Here is a 26,741-nt window from a genome sequence, read left to right on the forward strand (position 1 = left end):
CGCGGAAAATATTTTCCGGAAAAATATTTTTCCGCAAACGAATACAGACTCTTAAACTCGATCAAATCCATGTCAAACTTAATGATTTGAAAGACATTTGCCCCGGTTTGTGATACAGATCCTTGCGTGCAAGCTCTCAAAGGGGAGAAATCGCGCCCATCCCAATGCATCCACCGTACTCGAATAGAAACGAGACAAACATAACATGATCCGATTAACATATAGAGTTTATACCATATTATTATACGAGTCATGACATAGTTTGAAGTTGAAATATATGTTCGTGGACATCGATGTGGGGGGCAAAATCACGAGCTTGTGTACACGTCAGGTCCAGTCCGCATTGCTTTACTGAGTCGCTTGCGTTCTGCTTGATGCGGCTTTCGCTCCCGGTATTCCACGTTCCCCTGACTCCCCCCAGCTTGCATGCCAGTTTTTGGGGGTAAAATTAGAACATCTATCAGAACTACTTTTTTTTTTTCAAGAAAAACAGAGGGTATTATGGAGCGGGTAATCCCAAATTGATACATCCGGTGACAAATTTATCATAAATTAATTTTGTGACCTTAAAAAATCCCAAATTGGTACACTTGTGACAAATCTACCATCCGATAGTTTCTGTTAAATTGGATTAATACCACGAAAAATCACAAATCGGTAACGGAGGGTAAAACCCCAAACTAGTTCACCCATCAACTGCCGCATGTTATCCAACTCAGCAATTTAACGATAAAATTTGACGGAAATAAACGGATGGTTAATTAGCCATAGATGTATCAGTTTAGGGTTTTTCGTGATATTAACCCTTATATTAATATATTGAAGTCAAAAGTGTGATTTATCTCTCACTTTTACGTTTTCTGTTGAACTCTTATAAACTTTTTTTTTTCTAGTTGTGTAGAGAAAAGAGAAAAAAAAAGGGTAAAGTTGATAGAAGGAAAGGGACAGAAAGGGTAAAACTAAATAATTAACTACCCTCTTTTTATTAATAAATTGCACTTCCTAAAATTACTTAATTGTCCTCGTGGTGCAATAATCCACCTCATACTCTGTTTATTGAAAGAATAGCAACGTATTTATTTAATAACTTATTTCTACTTCAGAAATTGTATAGTGGTAATTAAGAAAATGATGTCGAGTTTATTTTATTTTTCAGTGTAGCTAGAGTTACGAATTTCATCAGGAGCTTCTAATGTCGCACAGTGAATGAAGACTGATGTCAACTTTTCAACCCCGTCGAAGAATTTGACCAAGGAAAAGAAGACCTTGTTCTCAAGTCGGAATTAGAAAGATTTCGAGACCTAATTTCCACTAGACTCGGTCCGGAATGGTTGCACCAAAGATGGGTCCGCCGAGCGGGGTTGACGGGGTTTGCCCGAGGTCAAAAATTTCATTTATTAGCGTATCGGATTTTTCTAGAAGATTTAATTTTGTCTTCTCGAATTGAAATATCTTTGCATCTTCTTGATTAATACGAACCTTACATCTACTCTCGAATGGAAGGTTCGAGATTAAGATATGATCATGATGTATAAGGAAATGTTGAGTTCGAGATGTGGCTTCATTTGTGATTTTTAATGGCATCTTCGAATATGCATGAACCAAGATCTCATCGTAGGATCCTCTTCATAAGTTTTTATCGCAAAATGAAGGAAAAATTCCCAATAGAAGCCTGAAGTGAGGTTATTTTCTTAATAAGAAAATGGGTCAAGTTAGACATTGTTTCAAATAGAACCTAAAGTGGTCAAATCAGTCTTAAATAAGGACCTGACTCGCCGATCGATCGGCGAGTACTTGATTTTTTTTGTGGCGGGAATAGCATTCGTAGACCTTGCTTGACCAATCGCCAGATTTGACCATAGCGGGCATGGCTGAGCCTCCCTCAACTCCTCAATTTTTGCTCTCGAGATCTCCATAGTTGAGCGTCTTCAATCTTCATTCTCATCTTCCTCAATTGTCGAGCATCATTTGGACCGAAAATGATCTTGAAGCAGAATGGTCTCGCTAGTTTGGCGTCGAAGTAGGAAGCGAGCTCACCTTCCGGCCAAGCTTCGGGCTCAAGTGGCCATGGCGGTAGCAAGCTTTGAAGCCAGATTCGACCTTGAAGCTTGTAGCCGCCATGGCCAGCAGCTACGACAAAGCGTTCCCGAATGTCCATGCGGCAATGGGTAGGGACGAACGTGCGCCGGAGGAGTTTGGCCGAGCGATCTTGAGGTTGAAGACGATGAACAATAACTTCGTCAAATTTTTCTTTTTAAAAGATCATGTATCTACTAAAGGGGGGGAGGAAAAAAGCCACTTTTCAGGTAAAGAATTTCAGAACCAATGTTCAAAAAAAGGATAAAGATCCGCCATGCTCCCCGACCCACATAGCCACCGAATCCTAATTTCTGTTCAGACAGAACCTTAAAAAACAAACGAACAAAATCAAAAAAAGATCAAAAAGAAAAAAAGAGACCCAACACGATTTTCCCACCCAACTCCCTCAAGCCAGCAAAATCCCCAGATCGCCAGTTGACTTTTCCCGGTCGAGCGTTGACTTGGGCAGTGAGATCGGATCGGTTCGTCCACGTCGCGGATCTCGCGGGAAGAAGAAGTCCCCCCAGCATCTGACAGCCCATGAAGGACGCTTCGAATCTGATCTGAATCGGAACAACCCCCCAATTCCATTCTGGCACCGTAAAGGAAAATTTTGCTCCAGACCGTCAACGCATTTTCTTTTCAACCGCGGCCGTTAATAGCTCCCCACCCCCCTTCCCTTTTTCCGCCTTTCGGACAGAACGGCGTGCGCGTTCGTGCGCGAGCGACCAACGTACGACTACTCGGCAGACGGAAGGGGCCGGTTTTTCCACCGACAGAGCGCACGTCGCCGTCACCCTCGCCTCTGTTGCGCCAACTTCTGAGAAACCAACGCACCTCTCTTCACCATTTTCCTCCGCCCGATCTCTCTCTCTCTCTCTTCGGCTCCGCGTCTTTCCGATGGCGGAGGACAGCAAATCCGGCGCCGTCCTCCTCATCCACGGCGACCTCGAGCTCCAGATTCTGGAGGCGCGGTGCCTGCCCAACATGGACATGGTCTCGGAGCGCCTCCGCCGCATCTTCAACGCCTGCCGCCAGCCCTTCGACTGCCAGCCCCCCGCCGGCGGCGGCGGCGGCGGCCAGAGCCAGGGGGGCAGCCGCCGCCAGCACCCCCACCGCCGCCACCACCGCGGGAAGGTGATCACCAGCGACCCTTACGTCACCGTCTGCCTCGCCGGCGCCACCGTGGCCCGCACGCGCGTCATCCCCAACTCCCAGGATCCGGCCTGGAACGAGCGGTTTAAGGTGCCCGTCGCGCATCCGGTGGCCAGCATCGACTTCCACGTCAAGGACAACGACATCTTCGGCGCGGACATGATCGGGACCGCCTCGGTCCCCACCCGGAGGTTCATTTCCGGTGAGACCGTTGAGGATTGGTTCCCCATAATCGGCGGTAACGGTAAACAGCCTAAACCTGATTGCGCTATTCGGGTCCAGATTAAATTCACTCCGTGCGACGAGAATGCTCTGTATAAGGTCGGCATTGGCGCCGATCCTGACAATTTCGGCATCCGGAATTGTTATTTTCCGATGCGGAGAGGCTGCAACGTGACGCTGTATCAGGATGCGCACGTGCCGGACTCGATGCTCCCGGAGATTAAATTGGAGAATGGGAAGACGTATAGCCACGGGCAATGCTGGGAGGATATATGCCATGCGATTCTGGAAGCTCATCATTTGGTGTATATTGTTGGTTGGTCGGTTTTTCATAAGGTGAAGCTCGTCAGAGAGCCGACCAAACCTTTGCCTAACGGTGGGGATTTGAATTTGGGGGAGTTATTGAAGTATAAGTCTCAGGAAGGAGTACGAGTTTTGCTACTGGTTTGGGATGACAAGACATCCCATAGCAAGTTCTTTATTGAGACGGTAGGATCATGAATCTTCTCTGAACCTTTTACAGATGTTTTTGTTGTGAGAAACATTGATGGGTTCTGGTTTCTGAACAAACTACCGGTGAAAGAACTGCCGGGTTATCGCCTTGTTAGTGTTGATTAAATCCTATCGAAGAGTCATATTCATACAATGGGACAGATTTAGCTGAAGTTGAAACTTGCAAGGTAATGCGAAGATGGGATACGAAATTTAGCTAAAGGAGAACATGTCAACTTTTGTTTGCATAGATCTTAGGCAATTTAAGTTCTTACTGGAGGGAACTAGTGGTTGATGAGATATAATGACAGCAGCACGACAGTGTAAGCAAATTTGTGCCTTGAGGAAGTATCGGGCTGTCATAGACTAGAAAAGGCAATGAATTAGCTTTGATTTGTTATCTAAAAGAGGGGTGTCACCATGCCGCAGGCTCCTGCTATTTTGGGGTTCGCACTTGGGGAGGGTTAGATGTATGCAGCCTCACTTTTGCTTTGCATATAGGCTATTGCCATGACTATATATTGAATATGATTTAGAGGATACTACTGCTAGTAAGTAAGATTCCATGCAGTATCGTTGTAGTTGTTATGACATACCCATGACAGTCTCTTACCACAAATTAATTTTATGTGCTTGCAGGCTGGGGTAATGCAAACTCATGATGAAGAAACCCGTAAATTTTTCAAGCACTCTTCTGTTACATGTGTGCTGTCCCCTCGCTATGCCAGCAGTAAGCTTAGCATTTTCAAGCAACAGGCATGCTTTACACCATGGTCCAGTATTGTTACTCTTTTTCTGCCAATTCCTATTTCGCTGTTCATGTTATATATCTGTTCACCAATGAATACACATAATTACAGAAGCATGTCATCTCAAATTCGAAGCTAGAGAGTCCCCTAATGCATGCCCAACAATTTTTGTCATGATTATTTCAAGTAATTCTCTAACTTCTTAATTTGCTCAATCTCTGACCTTAAACAACAAAGAAAGCGTCCAAAAGCCTAAGTCAAATGCAATTAGAAGTTATACTATAATGATAAGGATCAGTTTCTCAAGTAGACTGGAACATTCTCAGTGATGTCTCTACCTGCACTTCACCACTCTGTTCTGAGCTCTTTTCTAAGTTAATGTCACTGGAAGATGCATGACCATATCACTTCCGTGACTATTACAACCATAATGGCGGTGGCACGCATTATGTTATTAGAATGCTCATTCTAATCATTTTGTTTTACATCTTTTGCATCCTCATCAAACTATAGAGTTGTGCCCAATAGTTTTTTCTAGTAGCAAGCACTTCTTTAGTTATCAAAGAAAAGATATAGGTGGGAAGTCCCTTAGGTTAGATAAGCGCAATATCAGTATTCCAGTGAAAGAGGGAGAATTAAGCTTCAGAAGCCCCTTTTAGCAGCTTCATCCAACATGGCATACCTTTCAATTTAAATGGATGTAAAATTGGCGACGCTGAAATATAAGTGCAACGAGGGTGTTTTTTTTTTCAATTTGACAATTACAAGGACAGTTGTTGACCTCGCAATCATCAATTATACATCTGATGACGCTGACATAACTAATATTTCATCACTATGCTTGAATGGTTGAATGACTACGGGACTGCCCACAATTTCTATTTGAATAATGCTAGAGATACTAAGATAATAACATTAGAATACAAAATTGGCTTACAATGTGATGTGCCGGTTTCTTATTGGGTGTTTGAATATGGTCCACTTGAATTTCCTCTCATAGTTTGCCACATCACTTGTAAACCGACTTTGTATGTCGATTTTGGTTTCTCTAGCATGGCCTTGTATTATTTGGGCGTCATGCTTCACTTCATTGCAGATTGATTAGGCTGATGGGTTGTCCTTTCCCTGCTGAGTATTTTAGTTAGAAGTATTACATTGATTTATGTCTGCATTGATGCCAATTTATAATCCTTTCTTGCTCCATCTACAATCAGGTTGTTGGAACCTTATTCACTCATCACCAAAAATGCGTCATCGTGGATACACAAGCTTATGGAAACAACAGAAAAATAACTTCTTTTCTTGGTGGCTTAGACCTTTGTGACGGGCGCTATGATACACCCGAACATCGACTATTTCGGGACCTTGACACAGTCTTTGAATATGATTACCATAATCCAACTTTTCCAGTGAGTGCCTGTGTTTTGAACTCCTCTTCTTTACAATGCTAGATAATCCCATTTTGTTTGGGTTAGAAATTTTCTTTGCATAATGATTCTTTAGAGAGATTCTTTGTTAGTCGAGAAGACAGAGAATGCTCAACTGATCTATTTCAAAAATTAATGTATGTCTAACCAAAAATAAAATAAATTTACTGCTTTATGCTTTCTGTTTGTAAGATGAACACATCAAATGCAGATTCTTTCTCATAGAATAGGGACTTAAATAAAAACACTATCTAGGCTTGACAGATTGAATTATTTTAAAAATTGTGACCTGATTTTAGACTAATCGAAACTTTAACTTCACTTTTTGTTTTTTTTTCCTCTTGTATAGGTTGCTACTAGGGGTCCAAGACAACCATGGCATGATTTGCATTGCAAGATTGAAGGCCCTGCTGCTTATGATGTACTAAAGAACTTTGAGCAGCGATGGAAAAGGGCCACAAGATGGTCAGAGTTTGGTCAACGGTTTAAAAGGATATCTCATTGGCATGATGATGCATTGATAAAGATAGAGCGCATCTCATGGATACTAAGCCCTTCGACATCAGTTCCGGATGATGATCCAACTCTTTGGGCTTCCAGGGAGAATGATCGTGAGAGGTGGCATGTGCAGGTAATATGCATCATTGAACCCGGTTGTCAAATGATGAATTTTCTGGTGCATTTATTCAACTTTTTTTTTTTTTACTTGACAGATATTTAGGTCTATAGATTCTGGCTCACTGAAAGGTTTTCCAAAAGATGTGTATGAAGCTGAGTCTCAGGTAAGATTTTAGCTAAATAAGTAACACTAACTGACATCCTCTTATCCAATACCTCACTTTGCATACATTTATAGTGGTCCATCATGGTACTTATTTCTTCTGCAGAACCTTGTCTGTGCAAAAGATTTGGTGATAGACAAGAGCATTCAGACTGCCTACATCCAGGCAATCAGATCAGCTCAACACTTCATTTATATTGAAAACCAATATTTCCTCGGATCATCATTTGCATGGCCATCTTACAGAAATGCAGGTTTTGGCACCATCCATATGCTTTTTATTTTTCACTGTGATAAATGCTACAATTTGGAATATCATGGATGTTTTTTGGGGAATCAATATTTATTGCTCACGTCATATTCCCTAAATATTGGGATGTGTTTTTGTTTATTGTCTATCTAGCAATTTCTTAGGTATGTACTGCTGGTTACAGGCATATATATTAGCTTACGTTGCAATTTTTTATTGTCTGTGGCATGATTCTTTTGGTACTTGAGGGACGTCTATCTGAAAATTTGTTCTCTTATGTAGTCTGCAGCATTTCTTACTCATCAAGCTGTGCATCTTTCCCCTCCTTTTCATTTGATTAGGTGCTGATAATTTGATCCCCATGGAACTGGCCCTAAAGATTGTCAGCAAAATTAGAGCAAATGAGAGATTTGCAGTTTATGTAGTAATCCCGATGTGGCCAGAAGGGGTCCCTTCCTCTGCCTCGGTGCAAGAAATTCTATATTGGCAGGTAATTTGATTCCTCCAGTCAGCACTTGTATGAAGAAGTGCCGCGCCAATATATTTTACTTGGGGGGAGCATACTTTATGTTTTTCCTTCTTTCATGTTTCTTTTTCTTTTTTGTGTGTGTTGGTGTGTGTGTGTGTGTGTGTGTGTGTGTGTGTGTGTGTGTGTGTGTGAGAGAGAGAGAGAGAGAGTCTGTTTTGCATTACGCTTGGCATTGTCTTTTCACCTTTGGACGGAAGCTGCAAAAAAAAATATCAAGGCTACGGGGAAGAACCTTTGATATTGAACTTACTCACTGTATTTGCAGAGACAAACGATGGAGTTGATGTATGAAATTATAGCAAAGGAGTTGAACTCCATGGGTCTGGAGAATGCACATCCTTGTGACTACCTGAATTTTTACTGTCTTGGTAACCGCGAGGAGCTTCCCAAAGAATTGTCAGAGCAGAATCAACCGCCCAGTGATGGTGTTAAGGTAGCTACTGCAGAAATGTCTACCTCTGTTTAGTTAAGGAGTCTGTGATGCTACCACTGCCCGCAACAACAAAATCATAATGTAGTTCTATGAACTTTTTCCTTAAAGACATATAGTATCCACATCTGAACCCAACTTTGACTGGAAGACAAATTTAATTGTGAAATGTGGAATGCAGACTGGGCTGGCTAACTTTGGTCCCTCTCGGGACCAGATCACCTCTGCTTTTTTTTTTTTTTTTTGTGTTTAAGTTACCATGCACCACTTTCCAATTTTCACTTAAACAAACAAAGAAGTCAATGACCATGAGCATTATTTCCATATTGATGTCTCAGATTTCAGCATCTCAGAAGTTTCAGAGGTTCATGATCTATGTACATGCCAAAGGAATGATTGTGGATGATGAGTATGTGATACTTGGATCGGCAAATATTAACGAACGATCAATGGCTGGTTCAAGGGATACCGAGATTGCCATGGGTGCATATCAACCCCATTACACATGGGGTGAGAAAAAGAAACATCCCTTGGGCAAAAAAGAGAAGAAACATCCACGTGGCCAGGTGTGTAATCTCAGTTTCTCCATTCTCCAATAATGCCTTTTCATTTAAATCTCTGCTTTTCCTTGCATTTCATTTTGATACGAGCAGTCTATTTTTTTTTCTTTTTTTCCTTTTTTCACTTTTCGGGTTTTATAATTCTCAATATTAATGTTGACATTAAGTGCACTTCTTTGAAAGTGATTTTGTTGAGACATTGTTAATATGTTTCATTCCTTCTAAATGATATTTACAGATATATGGGTACCGCATGTCACTATGGGCCGAGCATCTGGATGTGGTAGATGATCGCTTTGAGGAGCCAGAAGACTTGTCGTGCGTGAGAAAAGTGAACAAGATTGCTGAAGAAAACTGGAAGAAATTCACTGTAGAAGAATTCACGCCATTGCAAGGGCATCTTCTGAAATACCCTATAGAGGTGGATACAAAAGGTAAAGTTAGTGCCTTGCGTGGACAAGAGTGTTTCCCAGATGTCGGTGGTAAGGTGCTCGGCACTCGCACTAACCTTCCCGATGCTTTAACAACATAGTTTCTCCTGGCATGTACATTATGTTCTGTTGTACTCTCATGCCTCACCATCTCAACGGGGAAGACAACCGTGAGATGATTCAGTTTTGGAGCGGATGGATAAAAGGTGTGTTCGGTAGATGGGAGGGGTCATACATTTCTTTTTCCTGTTAAGTTATTCTTCTTTCAAAGTTATTGGAGCTTCCTGAAAGAAAACTTTTCAGTGCCGTAACTTAATAAGTGTGAAGAGGAGGGAGTTCTATCGTGTGAAGAGCTGATTGTAGCCGCTGTTTTCGAATTGTCATTGTTGTTGTAATTGAAGAGGGGGAGGCGAGTGTTTGCTGTTGTATCAGTGTATTATTTCTCCATAACAATCGACTGTATCTTACAGAACCTGGGAGGAAAGTTATCAATGATAATACCGATATTCGAACGGATTTTCGGTGTTCAATTTTGGCTGCGTAACTGCTAAAGGAGTACATAGCTCCTGGAATTCCTCTCTGAATACGGCAGCATTCTACGCGGATAATGCCCATGGGTTTACTGGCAGTCATTTCGCACACCATGGAAGTGAAGATGAGACATGGCTAATGCTCAATGCTATATCTATGGTAATCACATGCAAACATAAATGTGTATGTCCGTGTGTTTTTCGTGTAAGTGATAAAATTAGACATAAATTAAGGTCGAGAGGATCAATGGGACTAAGCTCACAGATTTGAAGGACGGAGGTGACTGCATGTAAAGGAAGATGATTCCATGTTGATCATTACTATAATTCGTGCCAAGTATCTCTGAAATATGTCCAAAAGTAGGAACTAACTGATCGAGTCCAAACTACGGTGCTTCAGCCTTGTAGGGTTCGAGCCGCATCGCGATCACAGCTACTCATTTTCCTAGAGAGTCGGGTTCCAATTTCTTGAAATTAAATGGCGATTTGAGGCGAGATTATGCCTAATTTTTAAATGGCATGGTGCTAACCGTGTTTGCATTTTGAAAGGAGCTCACTCCGGTTCTAAAACCTCTCCTGCCATCACACTTAGCATCGGAGGTTGCATGAGCAGTTCTTGAAACTCTAAAAATAGTAAACAAACCAAAGGGTTCAGGAGTCATCAAAATGCACAATTCATCTACATCATTCAAGCTGAGCAAAATGCAACACGTGAGACGTTATCCTGGTTTTCATGATCCCCGTACACTCCCTCGTTCTCCAAAGTAAACAATACATCGATTCCTCAAACTCAGTTGACAGTCTCATCGATATCATCAAACTCAGTTGACGGTAACCTTTCCTATCATACCGGCTCCTTGGTGGGGCGAGCAGTAGAAGGCGTACGTGCCTTTCTCGGTCAGGGTCACGGCGTAGGTCTCGCCGGGGCCGTTCAGCAGTTCCTCCTCCGGCATCGAGATCTTCGCCACGTCCACGCCGCTCGGGATCTCGTCCTCGTCGAACACCACGTTGTGCGGGAACCCGGCGTTGTTCTTGAACACGATCTTCTCGCCGGAGCTCACCGTGAAGTTGCTCGGCGCGAACACGAGCTCTCCCCCGTCACCCCCCAGGAGGACGTCGATCGCCATCGCGTTGCCGGCCAGGAAGGCGCTCGCGGCCGTGGCGACGGCAGCGGCGCCGATGGCGTCCTTCAGGGAGGCCCTCACGGCCAGCCTGGGGGCCAGGGGGGTGGCGGCGGGGACCCTGGCGGAGGCGGCAGCAGGCTTGGCGGGAACGGCGGCCTTGAGGCCGGTGAAGGAGGGGATGGCGACGGTGGCGGAGGTGACGGCGGCCATCACTTCAGTCTACTGCGGTTCAGTTGGTGTTACTTGCGGTTGTTTTTTGCGTGCTGAGGATGATGAAAGCAAAGGGGAGCGAAGAGGTGAGGAGGGTTATAACGTGATGAAGAGGGGGAGAGTTTGAGAGCGAGAGATTGTGATTGTGTGGTCAAGAGCTGGTAGCCATGAACGCGTGAAGATGATGAAACCATGGATGAGAGAGAGATCGTGAGGTGGAAGATGACCGTTATCTGAGAGGATCTCTCTCATTGGCTGAATATCATGATACCTCCTTCTGACGTGGCATGAGATGGATATGAGGACAAAATTTTTGGATGATGAAGTAGAATAATTATCTTACTAAGAATAAGTGCACTAAAAGTCCTAATGCGATTGAATCCTAAAACTTAAAAAAAAAATGCAATCAAGTCTTAAAATTTGTCACGAAAGTACAATCGAGTCCTAAAACTTTCAGAAAGTGCAATCAAGGTAAAAACTTATCAAATTAGTCCAATCAACTTTCTTGATAAATTTTAGTACCCGATTGCACTTTTTGATAGTTTTAGGACTTAATTACATTTCGTAACAAATTTAAGACTTCCAATGCATCCCTAAAACAATTATCTTACCAAGTTGTTACGTGAGAACCATGATTAATAGGGTTTATTAGAGGGTTAGGTGTGCAAGACTCATTTTTCATGGGACAGTCTCGAAATGTGATTTGAATACCACGACATATCCTAATTCGATGATTAGGAGCACACGATGCTCCAGGACAATCTCATATATTCTCGTAAGATGGATAAAATCGGGTAAGGCATATCACAGATTACACATAGATATCGTACTAGAAGATTAGCGGGAGAAATCGGGCTTCTCTCAAGGAAAATGATGGGTTAGGAAACAGATATCGCAATTTTCTCTCTTTGTTTTTTTTTTTTTTTCAATTGGACCTGATGGGCAACCTCAGAGAATTTGCATGGCTCGATTGCATCGGGGTCCATTCATTGGTACCGGATATTTTCGACGAAGAAGGTGACGCATCGCCTCACGAGGAGCACATATGAATGGGTTCGTCTCTTTCTCAAACGTTGGATGGGGACAAAAAAATGCTAAAGCTTCTTTGGATTTGGACAGACAACTTAAAATCCGGGAATTAGAGAGTGTCTCACGGCTTAGGATTGTGTAGGCCAGGATGAACACGAACAGAAGGGTAAGTAGCATATGATAAAAATCCCTATGTTACTCGCTAAGAACCCAAATAGTTTTTCCACCATTCAAGGCAATATTATGCCTGACAAAAATCCCAGACTCTTGCACATTGAGCTCTTACAGTATGCAAATCGTAGCGTGGCCATAAGAGGACTACGATGCAGGTCGTGTGCTTGAAGTTCAGACACAATCTTCTTCGCATCTGATGTGATAATTCATCGGCACTTCTGCACTCAAAGCATGCGAGTGCATTCACAGTGCGCGCACGAGATGACACGGAAGCCACAAAGACATGGACAATGGCAACGCACGAGCACATGCCAAAGGGATGCAACCAATGAGGGAACCGAGCATATAAAAAGAACTCGACCCAGGCTGCAATGCAAGAACTAGTCATCAGAGATGGCACAACACAAGTCCCATATAGAGGATAGGTAGTATGAAACTCCCAGCTCAATCTATCAGGAATATATAAGTTGATGACCTTGCCTCGAGCGCTAGGGAATTTTCCGAATGATGGGTGGGGAATCAATGCACTTAGCTGAAACCAGGCTCGAATGCTATGTGCACACAAATAGACACGAATAAACATGCGAGTGAGGGCAAGAGTGAGGAATGGTAATGACTGACATTTCCAGTAATGTTCCTGAGAGTTTCAGATATTTTTTCGTTGATGAAAAACTTGCTCGGAGTTGATCTCATCACAGCTGAGGCATCGCATACCACGAGAAGTGAATAAAAGGCGGAGCATCTGTAATGATATTAGTTTGCCAAAATATCAGGTATACTAAAACAAGAAAAATGGGTGGCCAATGTAAAAATGAGAAAAGCCTCTTCTTAAGCACCACAAGCATAGATAGTTATCTGGAAAAGGACCAGGAGGTCTAAGCAACATTTTACAGCAGTACTAATTTAACCAAAACAAAGAGATGATCCAGCTGAAAACATGGAGGATGAATGATCCAGCAATCAGGAATGCAGGAAAAAAAAAAAACAATCCTACCACAAGTGAAATTGATCATACTCACTCCTTCTCAGTCAATAAGCAATGGAAGAACCACAGATGATGCACAGCCAAGCATCAAGATGTCCATGTGAGCTAATATGCTAACATTCTGTATCGTACTGCCATCTCCCAACTAGTTGTAGGCATCAACCAAGAGATACAAGTTAATCTCTAAGGGCAGAATTATAGTAGCCAAAGCTTGTGGTAACTGCACATGCAACTGATTTCCACAAAAGAAGGCTTCCTTCTCAAAGTGGAATGATTTCCAATATGAGATGGAAAGACAACTAAAGATTGGCTTCTAGTACGAGACTGGAGAAAATTTGCTACTTCTGATTTACCAAAATCAAGAACTTCGCAGCTCATAACAATGCAAAACATCTGACTTGATGCCTCATCTGAGACTGGTAAAGCTGAAACCAAATTTCGGTACAGCTCACCGGAGCTTTTGTTAAATAAGTTCATGCATACAACAGTACATATTATGGCTAACCAGCTGAGAATATTGACCGTCTTGCTGGAGGCCAAACATTTCTAGCTTATCAATAATTATGAGGAAAACATTTAGACAACCGATAGAAAGTGCATTTCCAGTAAAAAGATTAAGCAGTCATGGAGTGTTGAAAAGGCATCATTACATCTTTTTATGTTGTAAATGCATTTACAAATGGAAGAGAACAAGACACAAAGATGTCTCCTTCTCGATTTCACTCTGATATCTCATGCGACAGTTCAATTGTACAGCCAGTACTGCCGACTTCTGGAGTTACTCCCTAAATCATGGTACACGGATGATGGTTGTTATGGTTTGCAGGATCTTTCGTTGAGGGGATTTTGGCTGCATAAATGGTTAAGTTCAAATGATATAACAGAGTGCAGAAGAATGATAAATCACTTGCTGGAACTAGGGCGTAATGGGAAGTTAAAATACGAGTATGTCCTTGCTCACCACTATTTACTCAAATGACTGTATTTCGGTCTCCATATCTGTTAAGTTATTTTCGACAGTATTTATCTTCAAGATAGTGTGTTTGGATTGTGGATGCGTATGAATTTCCTCAAAACTGCAGGACGGAGCTGGTTCCTTTTAGCGATTTCCACATTGCACTGGATAAATCACTCGGGAAACTCGGAAGCCATCCTAAGCAAGTCCTAAAGTTCTAAGGCTACTGAATACTAAGGGCGGTGAAAAGATGGAAAATTTCTGCGTCATATGCTGGACAAAATAGCAAACAGAGATGCTGTCACATTAGCCAGTAGTTAGAATTTCAGAGAGAACAAAAAGAGCAGCATCCACAGAGACTTCATTCTTGATCAACCACATAGAAATCTTTGTAAGACATCTGAATTCATACATAAATAGTTTTGAGCTAGACAAATCATTTCGGATACGAAGAAGGAAGACTAAGCTAAATATCCTGATAAATACAGAATTCGCCAATTTATAGTAAACACACTATATGATAGATTAAGCCCAATGTGATATCGGCAATCTGACATCTCCATTCCAATAATGATGGAGTACTATCTCCACCCTTAAGGACAAGGCAATCTTAATCTCTAACTAAATATATTTTTGATCAATACGCGTTTCATTGATGATGTATAATGTAATTATAAATACACAGAGCCCATCAAAAGTGAGGATGCAAACTATATACACAACAATTCACAAAATCGCGGGGAGAATGTACAATTTGGCACTGCTAATCCCACTAGATTGGAAATACATCATTGGTCTCATCACCATCATCAGTAATATTCAAGTAGTTGAAGCCAACATCCCACTTGGGTTCCCTGTAGTTAAAGCTTGGGTTCACGTAGCACTTCATCTCATGAAACAGGTTCAGATTGTCCACCAGCTTGTGAAAGACATTGCAACCACAACACTGCAAAAGACACCACAAAACCCATTTCTTTATCCTAAGCTAAATGATTAATCACGCTGAAAAATCAGCTATGTGATAAATATAGCAAATTGCCCTTTTCTATCATGCAAACTCATCATCATCAGCGGAAAAATCGAGTCTTTTTTTTTTTTTTTCTCTTCGGCATCAGCAAATTACCTGAACAAAGACGGTGCCATCAGTGTAGGCGTGCGGATTGATGGCGCGAGTGGTTCGCTGACCGCAGACGTTGCAAGTGAAGGCGACTCGCATCCGCCGGCGAGGCGATTTGGTGAAGAGGGACCACGGGAAGGTGGACACCCTGTCCGTACCCGATCCTCCCTCGGCACCTGTAGGAGCCACGGGACCTTCCATTCCAGAATCAGTGGTCCAGCCTCTCACGGAAGCCGCACTCAACACCAATCCCATGGCCGCCTCCTAGTTCCGATCGCAACCAAAACCGTGAGCCACTCAATCACACCGATCGCTCCGAAACTCAGCCAATATCGAAACTCCCGTCACCGATCAAAGCGATCGCCGCGTGAAAATTTACCTTGGAGAGAGTGCGATTGCTGAGGACGGGGAGCAGGTTCGGCTCGCTGGAGTCCGAACGGAGGCCGGAATCGCTCTCGTTCCCTGTCGGAAAACAAAACAAAAGACCGTCCTCGTTAGACGGAGACATGGAGGACGACGAACGGGAACGGGGCGGAGATGATGAGAGCGACGAGGGGGAAGAGCTCTTTACTCTTGGAGGGCGCGAGGAAGCGGACGAATCTGGCGGGAGAGTCGTTCGGTCTGGCCGGAGAGAAGATGGAGAGAGGCGGCGACGGCGGCGAAGCGGAGAAGAAGACGGTCGCGGCGGAGGAGGCGGAGGAGGAGGCGAGAGCTTCCATGGCGATGGCTTGTCGCAGAGGGAGAGAGAGAGGCCGGAGGGCGCTTGCCTTTGCTTTTGTGGTTAATTTGATTCGAAACTGAATTTTCAGAAGCAGGAGGAGGTTCAGAGGAGAGGACAGCCACTAACTTAAATGTTGGAAAATTTCAAATAAGAATATAAAGTGAATATTATTTCAAATAAAAATATAAACAGGATAATTTCAGTTCTCAAATAAGGATTCCAAGAATCCTATCTCAGTTTTAAACAAATGCCTGAGCTCGCCGGCCGGTCAAATGCTCTCCGGCTTGCCAGCCCTTGAAATGCTAAGATATACAAAAGAAAGAGAAGGAAATTAAGAATAGCTAAAATGGGGCGTCTCCTGCCTACTGATTTTCGATTTTCTTAATCACAACATATAACACCATAATATATAATTATCGACCACTATTATTTTCTCTATTGTTGGGTATAGATTATGAGATAAGTATAGATGACACGGCCAAAATTGACCATGACAATCCTCAAAATGCGAATATGTCGAGTATACATGTGAATCTTTAATAAATTGACAAAGTGCATGAAATCTATACATATTTTTAATAAAAAGAAATTGCGTACCATCATAATGTATAAATTTGTTATAATATTTCAATATTAAACATGAACATCTTCGTGTAGCGATTTAAATTTTTCGGAACATAATACCAAAATCGGGCCCATCTGTTTTTCAAATTCCACGTGTCCGCGAGAGAGGGTTGTTAAACTACCGCCGCTGCTCGTTTGTCTATGAAGTTTGTATACACACTCATTACACTCGACGGTTGATTAAAGCCATTCGGAACGGACGTTCTGGCAAGATTTCAGATTCCTAAGTTACTATTTTCCATTTGGTTATTGGGTTATGTTAGAGATATTTAGAAGTGTCCAGAGATATTTAGGATATTTGTGAAGTAAACAGGTTATGTTAGTTTGGGGCTAGTGGGAGGATCATGATCATAAGTCTGACTCGCCCGTCGGCCACGAAACGGCATTCGACCTTCCACGACTGGGGCTTCATCGACATCAATGTCGACGATGGACAGGATAGGATCGGATCGGATCGGATCGTCGCCGCCGTCGTACCAAATTCAAATGTCTGCCAGTAGAGAGCTGCCGAGCTGTCCAGCAACGAGCATACGTCTGACCCCTGCTTGCGCAGAAACAAAAGAAAGTAGAAGAAGAAGTCTCTTTGAAGAAGCGCCACCTATGCAAATGCATGCTTTTTTTTTTGGGTCTCCCATGCACTTTCGTCTCCCTCCACTTCCCTCTCCGAAACCCCACTCAAAACCCACTCACGAACCTCCCTCCCGCGTTCTCTCTCGCACTGCATTCGCCGACTCCTTAACCTGGTCGACGTTGCTCGATTCTTCCTCCTCCTACTCCTTCTTCAACCTTCTCGCTCTCAAGCCTCGAGCTGCTTCCGTCGAGCATGGCGAGTTCCGTCGACGCCCATCGGGTTCTCAGGGAGATCGAAGTCGTGGTGGTCGATGTCGAAAACGTTCCCTACCGGGAAAATGGGGAGCTCGAACCGATCAGCTCCGGCGTCGGGCTGGAAACTCCCAGGAGCAGCGCCGGACGCTCGCCGGAGGAATCCGCTTCCTTGTCCGGAGAAAGCTCGGCCGGAACTGTCCGCGAGTTGTGCAAAGAGTTGCCCATCCACGAGAACCCAAGGGTTTCGTCGAGTTCGCGTGCGGAGGAGGCGTTGCCTCCTGCCTCCAACGCTCCGTCTCGTTGGAATTCGCGGCTGTTCGTAAACAGGCCGAAATCGAGGCTTCTGGATCCTCCCGAGGACCAATGGCAGCAGCGGTCAAGGATCGCGGCGGATTTGGGGCCGTTCTCGGCAAAAGGAGGCGATGATCGTGAAGAAGAAGGGGACGATTTCGAGGACATTCCAGATGAGTACAAACACACGAAGCTCGGCTTGTGGACGGTGCTTCAAGTCGTGAGTCTCGTTTTGATGATCGCAGCTCTAGTTTGTAGTCTTTGGATAAATGCACTAAAGAGGCAAAAACTGTGGGATCTTCCTCTGTGGAAGTGGGAGATCATGGTTTTCGCGCTTATTTGCGGAAATTTATTGTCTGGTTGGTTGATCAGATTGGCCGTGTTCTTGATTGAGCGGAGTTTCATACTGAGGAAGAGAGTTTCGTACTTTGTCTACGGATTGAAGAAACCTGTCCTAAATTGTATCTGGTTCGGTATCGTCCTGCTTGTGTGGAACTGTGTCTTCAGTGATAAGGTTGAGAAGGAGACCAAGAGCAGGATATTGCCAAGAGTAACAAAGATACTCGTGTGCATTTTGATAAGCGCAGTAGTCTGGCTCCTCAAGACTCTGCTTGTTAAGGTCCTCGCCTCGTCGTTTCACGTGACCACATTCTTTGAGAGGATTCAGAAGTCCCTCTTCGATCAGTACTTGATCGAGACGCTCTCAGGCCCACTGCTGTTTGAGAAGTTCTACAACGAAGAGGAGGAGAGGGCGATCGCTGAGTTGCGAGAGCTTCAGGATGCAGGGGCCAACATTCCTAGCGATATCAGGGAAAATCTTGTCCCGAGGAGTGACAAATTCGTGGGGAACGGAAAGAGCCCCATTGTGGGGAAGAGCCCTCGGCTTTCGAGAAAGGCTTCACGCGAGCAGGACATGAAGATCCCGATCAAGCAACTGCACAGGCTGAATCAAAAGAATGTATCGGCTTGGAACATGAAGAGGTTGATGGATATCATAAGGAATGGCACCTTTTCTACTCTGGATGAGCCCATTCTTCGTTCTGATGTGAAGGATGAGGCCGCGTTGCAGATAAGAAGTGAACGCGAGGCAGAGAAGGCAGCCAAAAGGATATTCCGGAACGTTGCTAAGCGGGCTTCGAAGTAAGTTGCTTCTTTCGTATATCAAACCATCAACATCGCCAAATTCTAAAATAATATTTGGGAACTAGTACACTTATTACTAGCTACCGGGATTTTCCGAGGTAGAATGTCATGGCTGCTCCAAAGGTGACCTGTGCTGATGAGGCACGGCAAGCGAAAGAATGAGCTGTCTTTCCTGCTTATTGATTCCCATAGACGAAGTCAATGCATCAGCTGATGCTCAATTAATTAATTGGGGACCTTTAAGAAATAGTCCAGGTCAAAGTACTATGTGTGGGATTGTACCGGTTGTCATTCTTCGAGTTATACTACAAGGGGATAAAAAGGGTTTTCTACTTATTAATTTCTTGATCTGCTTACGTATCTTAGTATCTTGCAAGAGTAAAGTGAGGCTGTGTAGAGTAGACAACCTGACATTTGCAAACAGACAGTAAGATAAGGTTATCCTGCCGTGCCACGATTGTATCACGGGACAGATTTTCTTGTTCCAATATTAGGTTTGCTTTAGTTGCTGATTATTAAATTGTAGGCGTTGATAAATCTTACGCATCTTTTAAATAGGTGCATTTATTTGGAGGACGTGATGCGCTTCATGAGTAAAGATGAAGCTTACATGGGAATGGATCTCTTCGGAGCAGCATCTGAACGCGAGGGAATTAGCTGGCAGTCTCTTAAAAACTGGGTGGTAAGAGCTTTTTTTGCTCCACTTATATATTTTGACCGTCTCTAGTTAAAGAAGGTTTCTGTTTCACTTCTTTCTGTCCAATGAAACATAATGTCTTGAGACCCATTCTGATTCAGTAAACGGATCATCCAACCAGTAAAATTTTACTAAATGGGATGTTGTATATGCAAAAATTGATGGAAGCAATTGTCGGTTGGTATGATATATGTCGTGGGTTTTTTTGTCATTTGAAACTTATCTAATGCCTTTTGCAGGTGAATGCATTTAGGGAGAGGAGGGCCCTTGCGTTGTCTCTAAACGACATTAAAACTGCTGTGGACAAACTCCATAAGATGTTGAATGTCGTCATAGCTTTCATCATCGTGATTATTTGCCTCGCTATACTACAAGTCGACGTCACCCACTTCCTTATTGTCATAAGCTCGCAGCTTCTTGTCATGGCATTTGTCTTTGGGAATACCTGCAAGACCATCTTCGAAGCTATCGTCTACCTATTCGTAATACATCCTTTCGACGTGGGTGATCGCTGCGAGGTGGATGGAGTACAGGTAAAAGACCCTTTTCTACGTAAACTCTCTCTTTCCATCCAGGGGCAATCTTAATCTCTTTGCTTTGCTCACAGATGGTGGTGGAAGAGATAAATATACTGACTACAGTCTTCCTGAGGTATGACAACCAAAAAATTGTATACCCAAACAGTGTCTTAGCTACCAAGCCCATAGGTAATTACTACAGGAGCCCAGATATGGGCGATGGAGTTGATTTCTCTATCCACGTCTCAACTCCGGCCGAGAATGTTGCTATTATGAAGGAACGAATAGTCAGGTAGGGAAGAGACATATCCTTTTGTTTCTAGGTTCATCACTTCCATATGTTTCTTTTGATGTTGGTTGATTCATGGAATGTTCAATCAATGAGAAAATGCCCTACATAGATTTCGATTGCGATTGCGATTGCCTATGTAAATAGACGTTCTAGTCAAAATGATTTACTGTTCTTCGTGTTGTAGGTATATTGAGAGCAGGAGCGACCACTGGCATTCAGCACCGATGGTGGTGACAAGGGAGATTGAAAGCCTGAACAGAGTGCTGATGTCAGTTTGGCTCCAACACCGAATGAATTATCAGGACATGGGCGAAAGATTTATCAGGAGAGCTCTTTTGGTTGAAGAGATGATCAAAATCTTCAAAGAGCTCGACATCGAGTACCGGTTGCGGCCTCTAGATGTGAACATCCAAAGCTTACCCAATCCAAATTCAACTAGGCTTCCTTCAAATTGGACAGCGGGCGGTAGCTGATCATACTCGCAGTATGGACAAGCACCAGCTAATTTTCCCACAAGACTCCCAGACTCAATGATGTCATACTGCGATAGTGACAGAACAGTTTTTTAACCGTGACACCTACGTGCAAAAGACATTTGTATAATTCCGCTATGAATGTAGCTTCGCCGATGACAAACTCCGAATCAATAAAAGAATAGCTGGATAATATTTTGCTTAGACTCGGTGGCATCATTTGACTCCGGTCTTCTTTACTCGACTTCTTTGCTTCCAACTTCATCTTCCGTGGCCTTAGGTGGACGGAACACGATAAGTGGAAAGTTATGCTCGGGTTAGCGAAGGTTAAAGGGGACAACTTTGTTCTGGTGTTTGATTGATTAATGGGCAATAGTTAATACAGAACTGGATGCCTGTTAGGTTCTTGTCAAATCCCTCCTTTTGTGCCGCCCTAGTTTCTCTTGTATGTTGGTGGACCCAACTGAACCACCCTCATCAAGTAAAGGATCAAATGGGCGAGTCAAGTCCATTTGTGTGGCCGGAACTTGAACCAGGAAACAACAACTAAAGGAACAATCCCGCTCTCTCGCACAACACACACACACAAATGGCTGCCCCGGTGAAGGTGTACGGACCACCGTTGTCGACTGCAGTTTCGAGGGTACTCGCTACGCTTATCTGCTCGAGAAAGATGTGTAGTTTCAGCTCGTCTCTGTTAACTTCCCCTCTTGTATACTGTGAACAGCCCTTTGGCCAAGTCCCTGCTTTCCAAGATGAGAGCATCACCATTTTCGGTACAAACGCCCACATCCTCATTTGTTGCATCTCCTCAAAATTAAATTCAGTTCTCATGTCATCTGATTGGTACCGCTAATTGGTTGATTGATCTATGCCAAATTACAGCATTTATCGAATTTGAAAAAGAGTCGGAAGAAATGGATCATGGGATTGGTTGTGAGCAAGGAAGCCTTGAGTTGGACGCGTAAGGTTAAGGGTGGTGTGGGTTTTCGATCGAATTTCGCTACCTTAGAACCGTTATAGCTTCGGCCACCGTTCACCGGGGATTCGGTCGACGGCTCCAGTGACAGAGTATCTTTTCTGGTTAGACTGTGAGAATACAATTACTTGTACTGCAATTTGATACCTGAATGCTGAATTTTCATCTTTAATCGTGAAGATTTTCCATGATTGTCATCACAAATGCCTATGTTGCATCTGTTCATTTGTTTGAATGGTATTACTAGTGTTAAATTTGTACTATGACAGCCACTTAATTCCATGGCATCATTTCGCTGACTTGCTTGATTCGATCAATTCGCTTGTAGAGTCCAGAGCGATCTGTCGCTACATATGCGAGAAGTACGCGGACAAGGGCAACAAGAACTTGTACAGCACGAAACCGCTGGTCAAGGCCTCCATAGAGCAATGGCTAGAGGCCGAGGGCCAGAGCTACAACCCTCCGTCCTCGACTCTGGTTTTCCAGCTCGCGTTCGCACCACGGATGAATATAAAGCAAGCCGAAGCACAGATCAAACTGAACGACCTGAAACTCCCGAAGGTGCTCGACATTTATGACCAGAGGCTGGATAGCAGCAGGTTCCTGGCGGGCGACGGGTTCACTCTTAGAGGCTTTCAGCTTGAGGAAGAATGTGGACTGGTGGTGGAACGAGATCTCGAGCCGAGACTCGTGGAAGAAAGCCGTGGAGATGAAGAAGAGCAAATGAGAATCCGGGTTTGGTTGGCTTTAACGCAAAACGGGATTTGCTATCGAATTCGAGTTCTTGCTTCTGGAGTTTTTCGTGGCTTTCGATCGTGCTGTTTCTGCAATTTGAGATTTCTTTGTGTTTCCAATGGGATCAATGTTCATTTCGATTTGATGAATGAGAATTTGCATGTTCTTCATTAACAGTTGATGTGCATCTGCTATACTAGAAGAGAACCCTTCTGAACATAGCATTGAACAGCAGACTTGTGCAGTGGAATGGAGGAGAACCTCATTCACCAGTATTGAATGGATCCATAGCATGTCTACACAGTGTCCACTTTTTATGTAATAAAGTGTTTGACAAGATCTTGAAGTTCAGGGGAAGTGAGATTGTAGATTTGATTCCTTGCTTCTGCTCGGTATAAACACTCAATTTAGACTATGTTTATTTCACGGAAAACGAATAATTTAAACAACGTTTTTCTCAAAATGATCGCTTGTATTGCTTTAAATAATTAGTCGATGAAATTTTTTTCATTATCGACAGCAATTTATATGTAAATATTTTTGTGAACAATAGAAATATCTTTCGTTGATTCATTAATATAAGCAATACAAACCATCATTATTAGAGAAATATTTTTAAATCATTTATTTTTCTTGAAATAATTGCACCCTTATTATACAAGAAAATAATCCATTGCAAATCTGATAATATTAATACGGTTGAGTTGCCTTTGTTTAGATTAAAGTGATGGATATACTGGATCACGCTACCATATCACTTTTGGAAAAAAGTGTACACTTAGGTGTTTTTTTTCTTTTTTTCTGGATAATTAGGTGTGTTTATTTTGCGAAAAATGAATGATTTAGATAAAATTTTCTTAAAAAAGATCGCTTATAGCACTTGACATAATTAGTTAATGAAAAATATTTTTATTATCGACAATAATTTATGTTTATACATTTTCATGGATGATGAAATATTTGTCGTTCATTTATTTTGTAAGCGATAATTACTTATTTTTCACGAAACAAAAAGAGGTTAGTAATATTTCGTTATCGTTTTCAATAAGTGGTCATAGAAAAAAGAGTTAATACCACAAAAACCCTAAACTTGTACACCCGTGATAAATTTATCCTAAACTAATTTTTTGACCATAAAAAATCCCAAATTTGTACACATGTGATAAATTTACCCTAAACTAATTTTTTGACCACTATAAACCCAAAACTAGTACATTTGTGATAGATTTACCTTATATTAAATTGGATTAATATCACGAAAAACCACAAGCCGATACATCTGTGACAAATGGAGGGTAAAACCCCAAATTAGTACGCCCGTCAACTGCCACGTGTCATCCAACTTAGAAATTTGATGGTAAACATAGGTTTTCCATTGATCAGGAAAATATTTTCGTTGACTCATTTTCCTAAGCCAACCAAACACCAGAAAATATTTTCCGCGAAACAAACAGAGCCTCTATACTAACTAGATTTCAAATTACTATTTACTCCACAATTTGAATTTTCCATTGGATTATTGAATTAATTATGGTAGTGAAGAATGACATATATTTGATTTTGTTTTTGGTGGGTGAATCATAAGTCGACTTGTCGGCCACGTAGCAGCATTTAAATTTTTCGATTCGGTTTTAAGGGTGCGAATGATAACTATTTTTATTATCGGGAACAATTTCTGGCCAGAAATATTCCTTAGACGAGTTTCTAAGTCAGAAGTGGCGTTTGATAATAGCACAAAATTTCTGATCTTGGAACAAAAATTCGTTCAATGAATTGGGATTGAACATGCTTAATCAATTGAATTGAAAGTATCGTTGTAGAATTCGTACATCGACGGGCGGCAACTATGAGAGGTGAGGACGAGCGACAAGAAGAGTTGCTATTTCTATATGTTCCGGGAATAGTAAATCATTTTCTACTTGTCATTTATGTTTCAAACCTTTTTTTGGGTTAAAAATTTATCTCGGAAATAGAATAATGAAATTGTGTTATCAAACAGATTTTTGTTTTAAACTTGTTCCCCAAAACAAAAAAAATAGAAAAATAGAGAAACAAAATTGTTATCGTGCACGCACTATTTAGGGTGATCAGTTCCAAGGTGGGTCGGTTTCCACCCTAGAATCGGAACCGAACTAGAAGGGTCGGTTCCCTATTTGTGGAATCAGGGAATGGTCCACCTTGTATTGGAAACGAACCGGATGGGGTGGGTCCAAGAATTGATGGTGATATCTTTCTTTAATGTTTTGGATTTTTAATTAATGAAACTATCAACGGAAAGATATTAAAGCTGTGATAAAATATAATCAAGTATCATTAATTTGTTAATAAAAAACTATCGATCCGGTATGTGTGGTTGGGTTTACACTTGAAATCGAAAACTGGATCGACATCTATCAATTTTCGCGAAAACTGCCTAAAACTAGCTGATTCAGTTCGATTTCAGTGGTTACCCTTAGCTTCAATTAGGGGTAAGCATTGGTCCAGGGTCAACCCTGGACCGGCCCAACCCTGCCGATCCTAGTCTGGTTCCCAAGGGGAATGGGTCAGTCTTTGGTCCTAGGACCCTGAGACTCTACATTGTGCAAGTTGGTTCTCGGTCTTAGGAGTTTAGGGTTGACCTTGTATATATTATATTTTATATGCTTTTGTCTACTCTAAACTCTAGCGCCTCTTCCTCTGTTCTTTTCTTTCTTATGCAGTTCAGTTTGTTGTGTAAATTAGAAAGTAGAAAGGAAACCCTCTTCGCTTGCCTCGGCCTTGCTCAGCTCATGAGCGCAGCTTAGCTGGACAAACATACTTTGTTAAGTATTAATTATGTACGTTGTTTGTTTTGTTTTCAAGTGTTCGGAAGTTGAAGCGATCATTTAAGAATGAACAAGATATGAAGTTGTAAAATTCATGGTTTATATTATGTATTTTGAACGGTTTATGTTCATTTTCATGGTTTGTTACTTTTAGCAAGTGTGAAATTTATATTGTTTCCTTATCTTATGTATATATGTTTGATATGTACTGGTGTTCATAGTTCAGTTTTTCAATATCGCATTGTTGATGGATATGTAATTTGAAATAGTATGCTTGTCCTTTTTAGAGAATATAAACAAAAAAATAATCGGTTGGTCCTGAGTTGACCCTGGAACTTGACCGACCCTATGGGTCTGGTCCGGTTCTCAGTCCCAGGCTCAATAGGGTCGGTCCTCGGTCCCAAAAATTGAGGACCAATATTGTGCGGGTTGGTCCTTGGGTTAAGTGCCGGACCAGCCCAACCCAGATCATGCTCACCCCTAACTTCAATGAATCGGATCGTCGTCGTGAGGGGTAATCGGTTCCTCTGGTCCGGTTCCAAGGTGGAACCAGGAATCGGACCGGGAGAACCAGTTCGGAATCGGGGACTGGACCAATTGGTCCCACAATCGGGAATTGGGAACTTTTTTTTTCCCACTACTTGATACCATATGTTTTAAAACTAGAATTGCCTTTCCCATGCCGACTACACATAATTACAAAAACAAACGTGCAATTCGAGCAAATGCGATGACGAATTGTGTTCCCCATGCCGACTACATATATGTTCTAAAATTAAAATTGTATTCCCCATGCCGACTACACATAATCACAAAAAAAAAGTATATGTAGTTGGCTCGGTTCGGCCCGATTTCTTGGAAACAAGGAATGGGACCCATTTGGACATCGATCACATAATGCATTCATGAGAACCCGACCCAACCCTGGGTCGGTTCAATCCGGTTCGTTTGGGGCAATTCTCAATTTGGGCGGTATATTTTGAACACCTCTAATCGTGGTACCAAAGTTCAGTGTCGAGTCTCTCAGCTCTACTATTCTCTAGCACTAGAGAGCTGCCGAGCTGCGAAACAACGAGCACACGCTTGTTTTGTTTTCGCAGAACACAGAAGAAATTTTTTGAAGAAGCGCCACCCCACCTCCTAGGGGTGTCAGAAACCGAACCGAAAACCGAACCGAAATCGAAACCAAACCGAACCGATCCGAAAATTCATGAATTTTCGGTTCGGTTCAGATGTCAGTTCGGATAATAAGTAAGAAAATTTGGTTAGTTGATTATTCGGTTTGGTTCGAATCAGTTCGGATCGGATCGGATCGAATTTCGGTTTCTTTTTTATTTTCTTCCCTTCACGTACACCCTCTCTCCTCACTCACTGTTCATGATTCTGAACCGCAACTTTCTCTCCCTTTTC

General features: G+C 42.5%; 4 protein-coding genes and 1 pseudogene across 4 annotated transcripts; 3 read left to right on the forward strand and 2 right to left on the reverse strand.

Annotated features, from left to right (window-relative positions):
- The first annotated feature begins 2,778 nt into the window (after positions 1 to 2,778).
- Positions 2,779 to 9,621, forward strand: LOC115665574 (phospholipase D delta-like). Its single transcript, XM_030587435.2, has 10 exons — positions 2,779 to 3,945; positions 4,588 to 4,704; positions 5,912 to 6,106; positions 6,474 to 6,755; positions 6,838 to 6,906; positions 7,012 to 7,159; positions 7,497 to 7,645; positions 7,950 to 8,117; positions 8,453 to 8,680; positions 8,913 to 9,621. Exons 1-10 carry the CDS (start codon positions 2,980 to 2,982, stop codon positions 9,204 to 9,206), a joined length of 2,616 nt encoding a protein of 871 aa, XP_030443295.1. The 5' UTR covers positions 2,779 to 2,979; the 3' UTR covers positions 9,207 to 9,621.
- Positions 9,622 to 10,262: 641 nt separating this feature from the next.
- LOC115665581 (plastocyanin) lies at positions 10,263 to 11,101 on the reverse strand. Its single transcript, XM_030587442.2, has one exon. It carries the CDS (start codon positions 10,967 to 10,969, stop codon positions 10,457 to 10,459), a length of 513 nt encoding a protein of 170 aa, XP_030443302.1. The 5' UTR covers positions 10,970 to 11,101; the 3' UTR covers positions 10,263 to 10,456.
- A 3,621-nt stretch (positions 11,102 to 14,722) lies between these two features.
- LOC115668086 (uncharacterized) lies at positions 14,723 to 16,013 on the reverse strand. The gene is made up of 4 exons (XM_030589595.2): positions 15,801 to 16,013; positions 15,609 to 15,691; positions 15,236 to 15,493; positions 14,723 to 15,058 (listed from the first exon to the last, which is right to left on the reverse strand). The coding sequence occupies exons 1-4, from the start codon at positions 15,946 to 15,948 to the stop codon at positions 14,885 to 14,887; spliced, it is 663 nt and encodes a 220-aa protein (XP_030445455.2). The 5' UTR covers positions 15,949 to 16,013; the 3' UTR covers positions 14,723 to 14,884.
- A 1,384-nt stretch (positions 16,014 to 17,397) lies between these two features.
- On the forward strand, positions 17,398 to 20,917 carry LOC115668056 (mechanosensitive ion channel protein 6-like). The gene is made up of 5 exons (XM_030589568.2): positions 17,398 to 18,830; positions 19,392 to 19,515; positions 19,770 to 20,063; positions 20,138 to 20,340; positions 20,525 to 20,917. Exons 1-5 carry the CDS (start codon positions 17,398 to 17,400, stop codon positions 20,811 to 20,813), a joined length of 2,343 nt encoding a protein of 780 aa, XP_030445428.2. The 3' UTR covers positions 20,814 to 20,917.
- Positions 20,918 to 21,402: 485 nt separating this feature from the next.
- Positions 21,403 to 22,701, forward strand: LOC115668117 (glutathione S-transferase-like; annotated as a pseudogene).
- The last annotated feature ends 4,040 nt before the right edge of the window (positions 22,702 to 26,741 follow it).

Source organism: Syzygium oleosum, unplaced genomic scaffold, assembly GCF_021117445.2.
Source record: "Syzygium oleosum isolate NSW1041296 unplaced genomic scaffold, Sole_v2.1 Sole_v2.02, whole genome shotgun sequence".
NCBI classification, from domain to species: Eukaryota; Viridiplantae; Streptophyta; class Magnoliopsida; order Myrtales; family Myrtaceae; genus Syzygium; species Syzygium oleosum.

Excerpts from the sequence above, each read along its gene's own strand:
- LOC115665574 (XM_030587435.2), top strand. The coding sequence starts at position 2,980 with ATGGCGGAGGACAGCAAATCCGGCGCCGTCCTCCTCATCCACGGCGAC. Across the intron at positions 3,946-4,587 it reads GCAAGTTCTTTATTGAGACG|GCTGGGGTAATGCAAACTCA; the intron begins GTAGGATCATGA and ends ATGTGCTTGCAG. Across the intron at positions 8,681-8,912 it reads AGAAACATCCACGTGGCCAG|ATATATGGGTACCGCATGTC; the intron begins GTGTGTAATCTC and ends TGATATTTACAG.
- LOC115665581 (XM_030587442.2), bottom strand. The coding sequence starts at position 10,969 with ATGGCCGCCGTCACCTCCGCCACCGTCGCCATCCCCTCCTTCACCGGC.
- LOC115668086 (XM_030589595.2), bottom strand. The coding sequence starts at position 15,948 with ATGGAAGCTCTCGCCTCCTCCTCCGCCTCCTCCGCCGCGACCGTCTTC. Across the intron at positions 15,692-15,800 it reads CTTCCTCGCGCCCTCCAAGA|GGAACGAGAGCGATTCCGGC; the intron begins GTAAAGAGCTCT and ends GTTTTCCGACAG. Across the intron at positions 15,059-15,235 it reads ATGGCACCGTCTTTGTTCAG|TGTTGTGGTTGCAATGTCTT; the intron begins GTAATTTGCTGA and ends TGTCTTTTGCAG.
- LOC115668056 (XM_030589568.2), top strand. The coding sequence starts at position 17,398 with ATGGCGAGTTCCGTCGACGCCCATCGGGTTCTCAGGGAGATCGAAGTC. Across the intron at positions 18,831-19,391 it reads GTTGCTAAGCGGGCTTCGAA|GTGCATTTATTTGGAGGACG; the intron begins GTAAGTTGCTTC and ends TCTTTTAAATAG. Across the intron at positions 19,516-19,769 it reads AGTCTCTTAAAAACTGGGTG|GTGAATGCATTTAGGGAGAG; the intron begins GTAAGAGCTTTT and ends TGCCTTTTGCAG.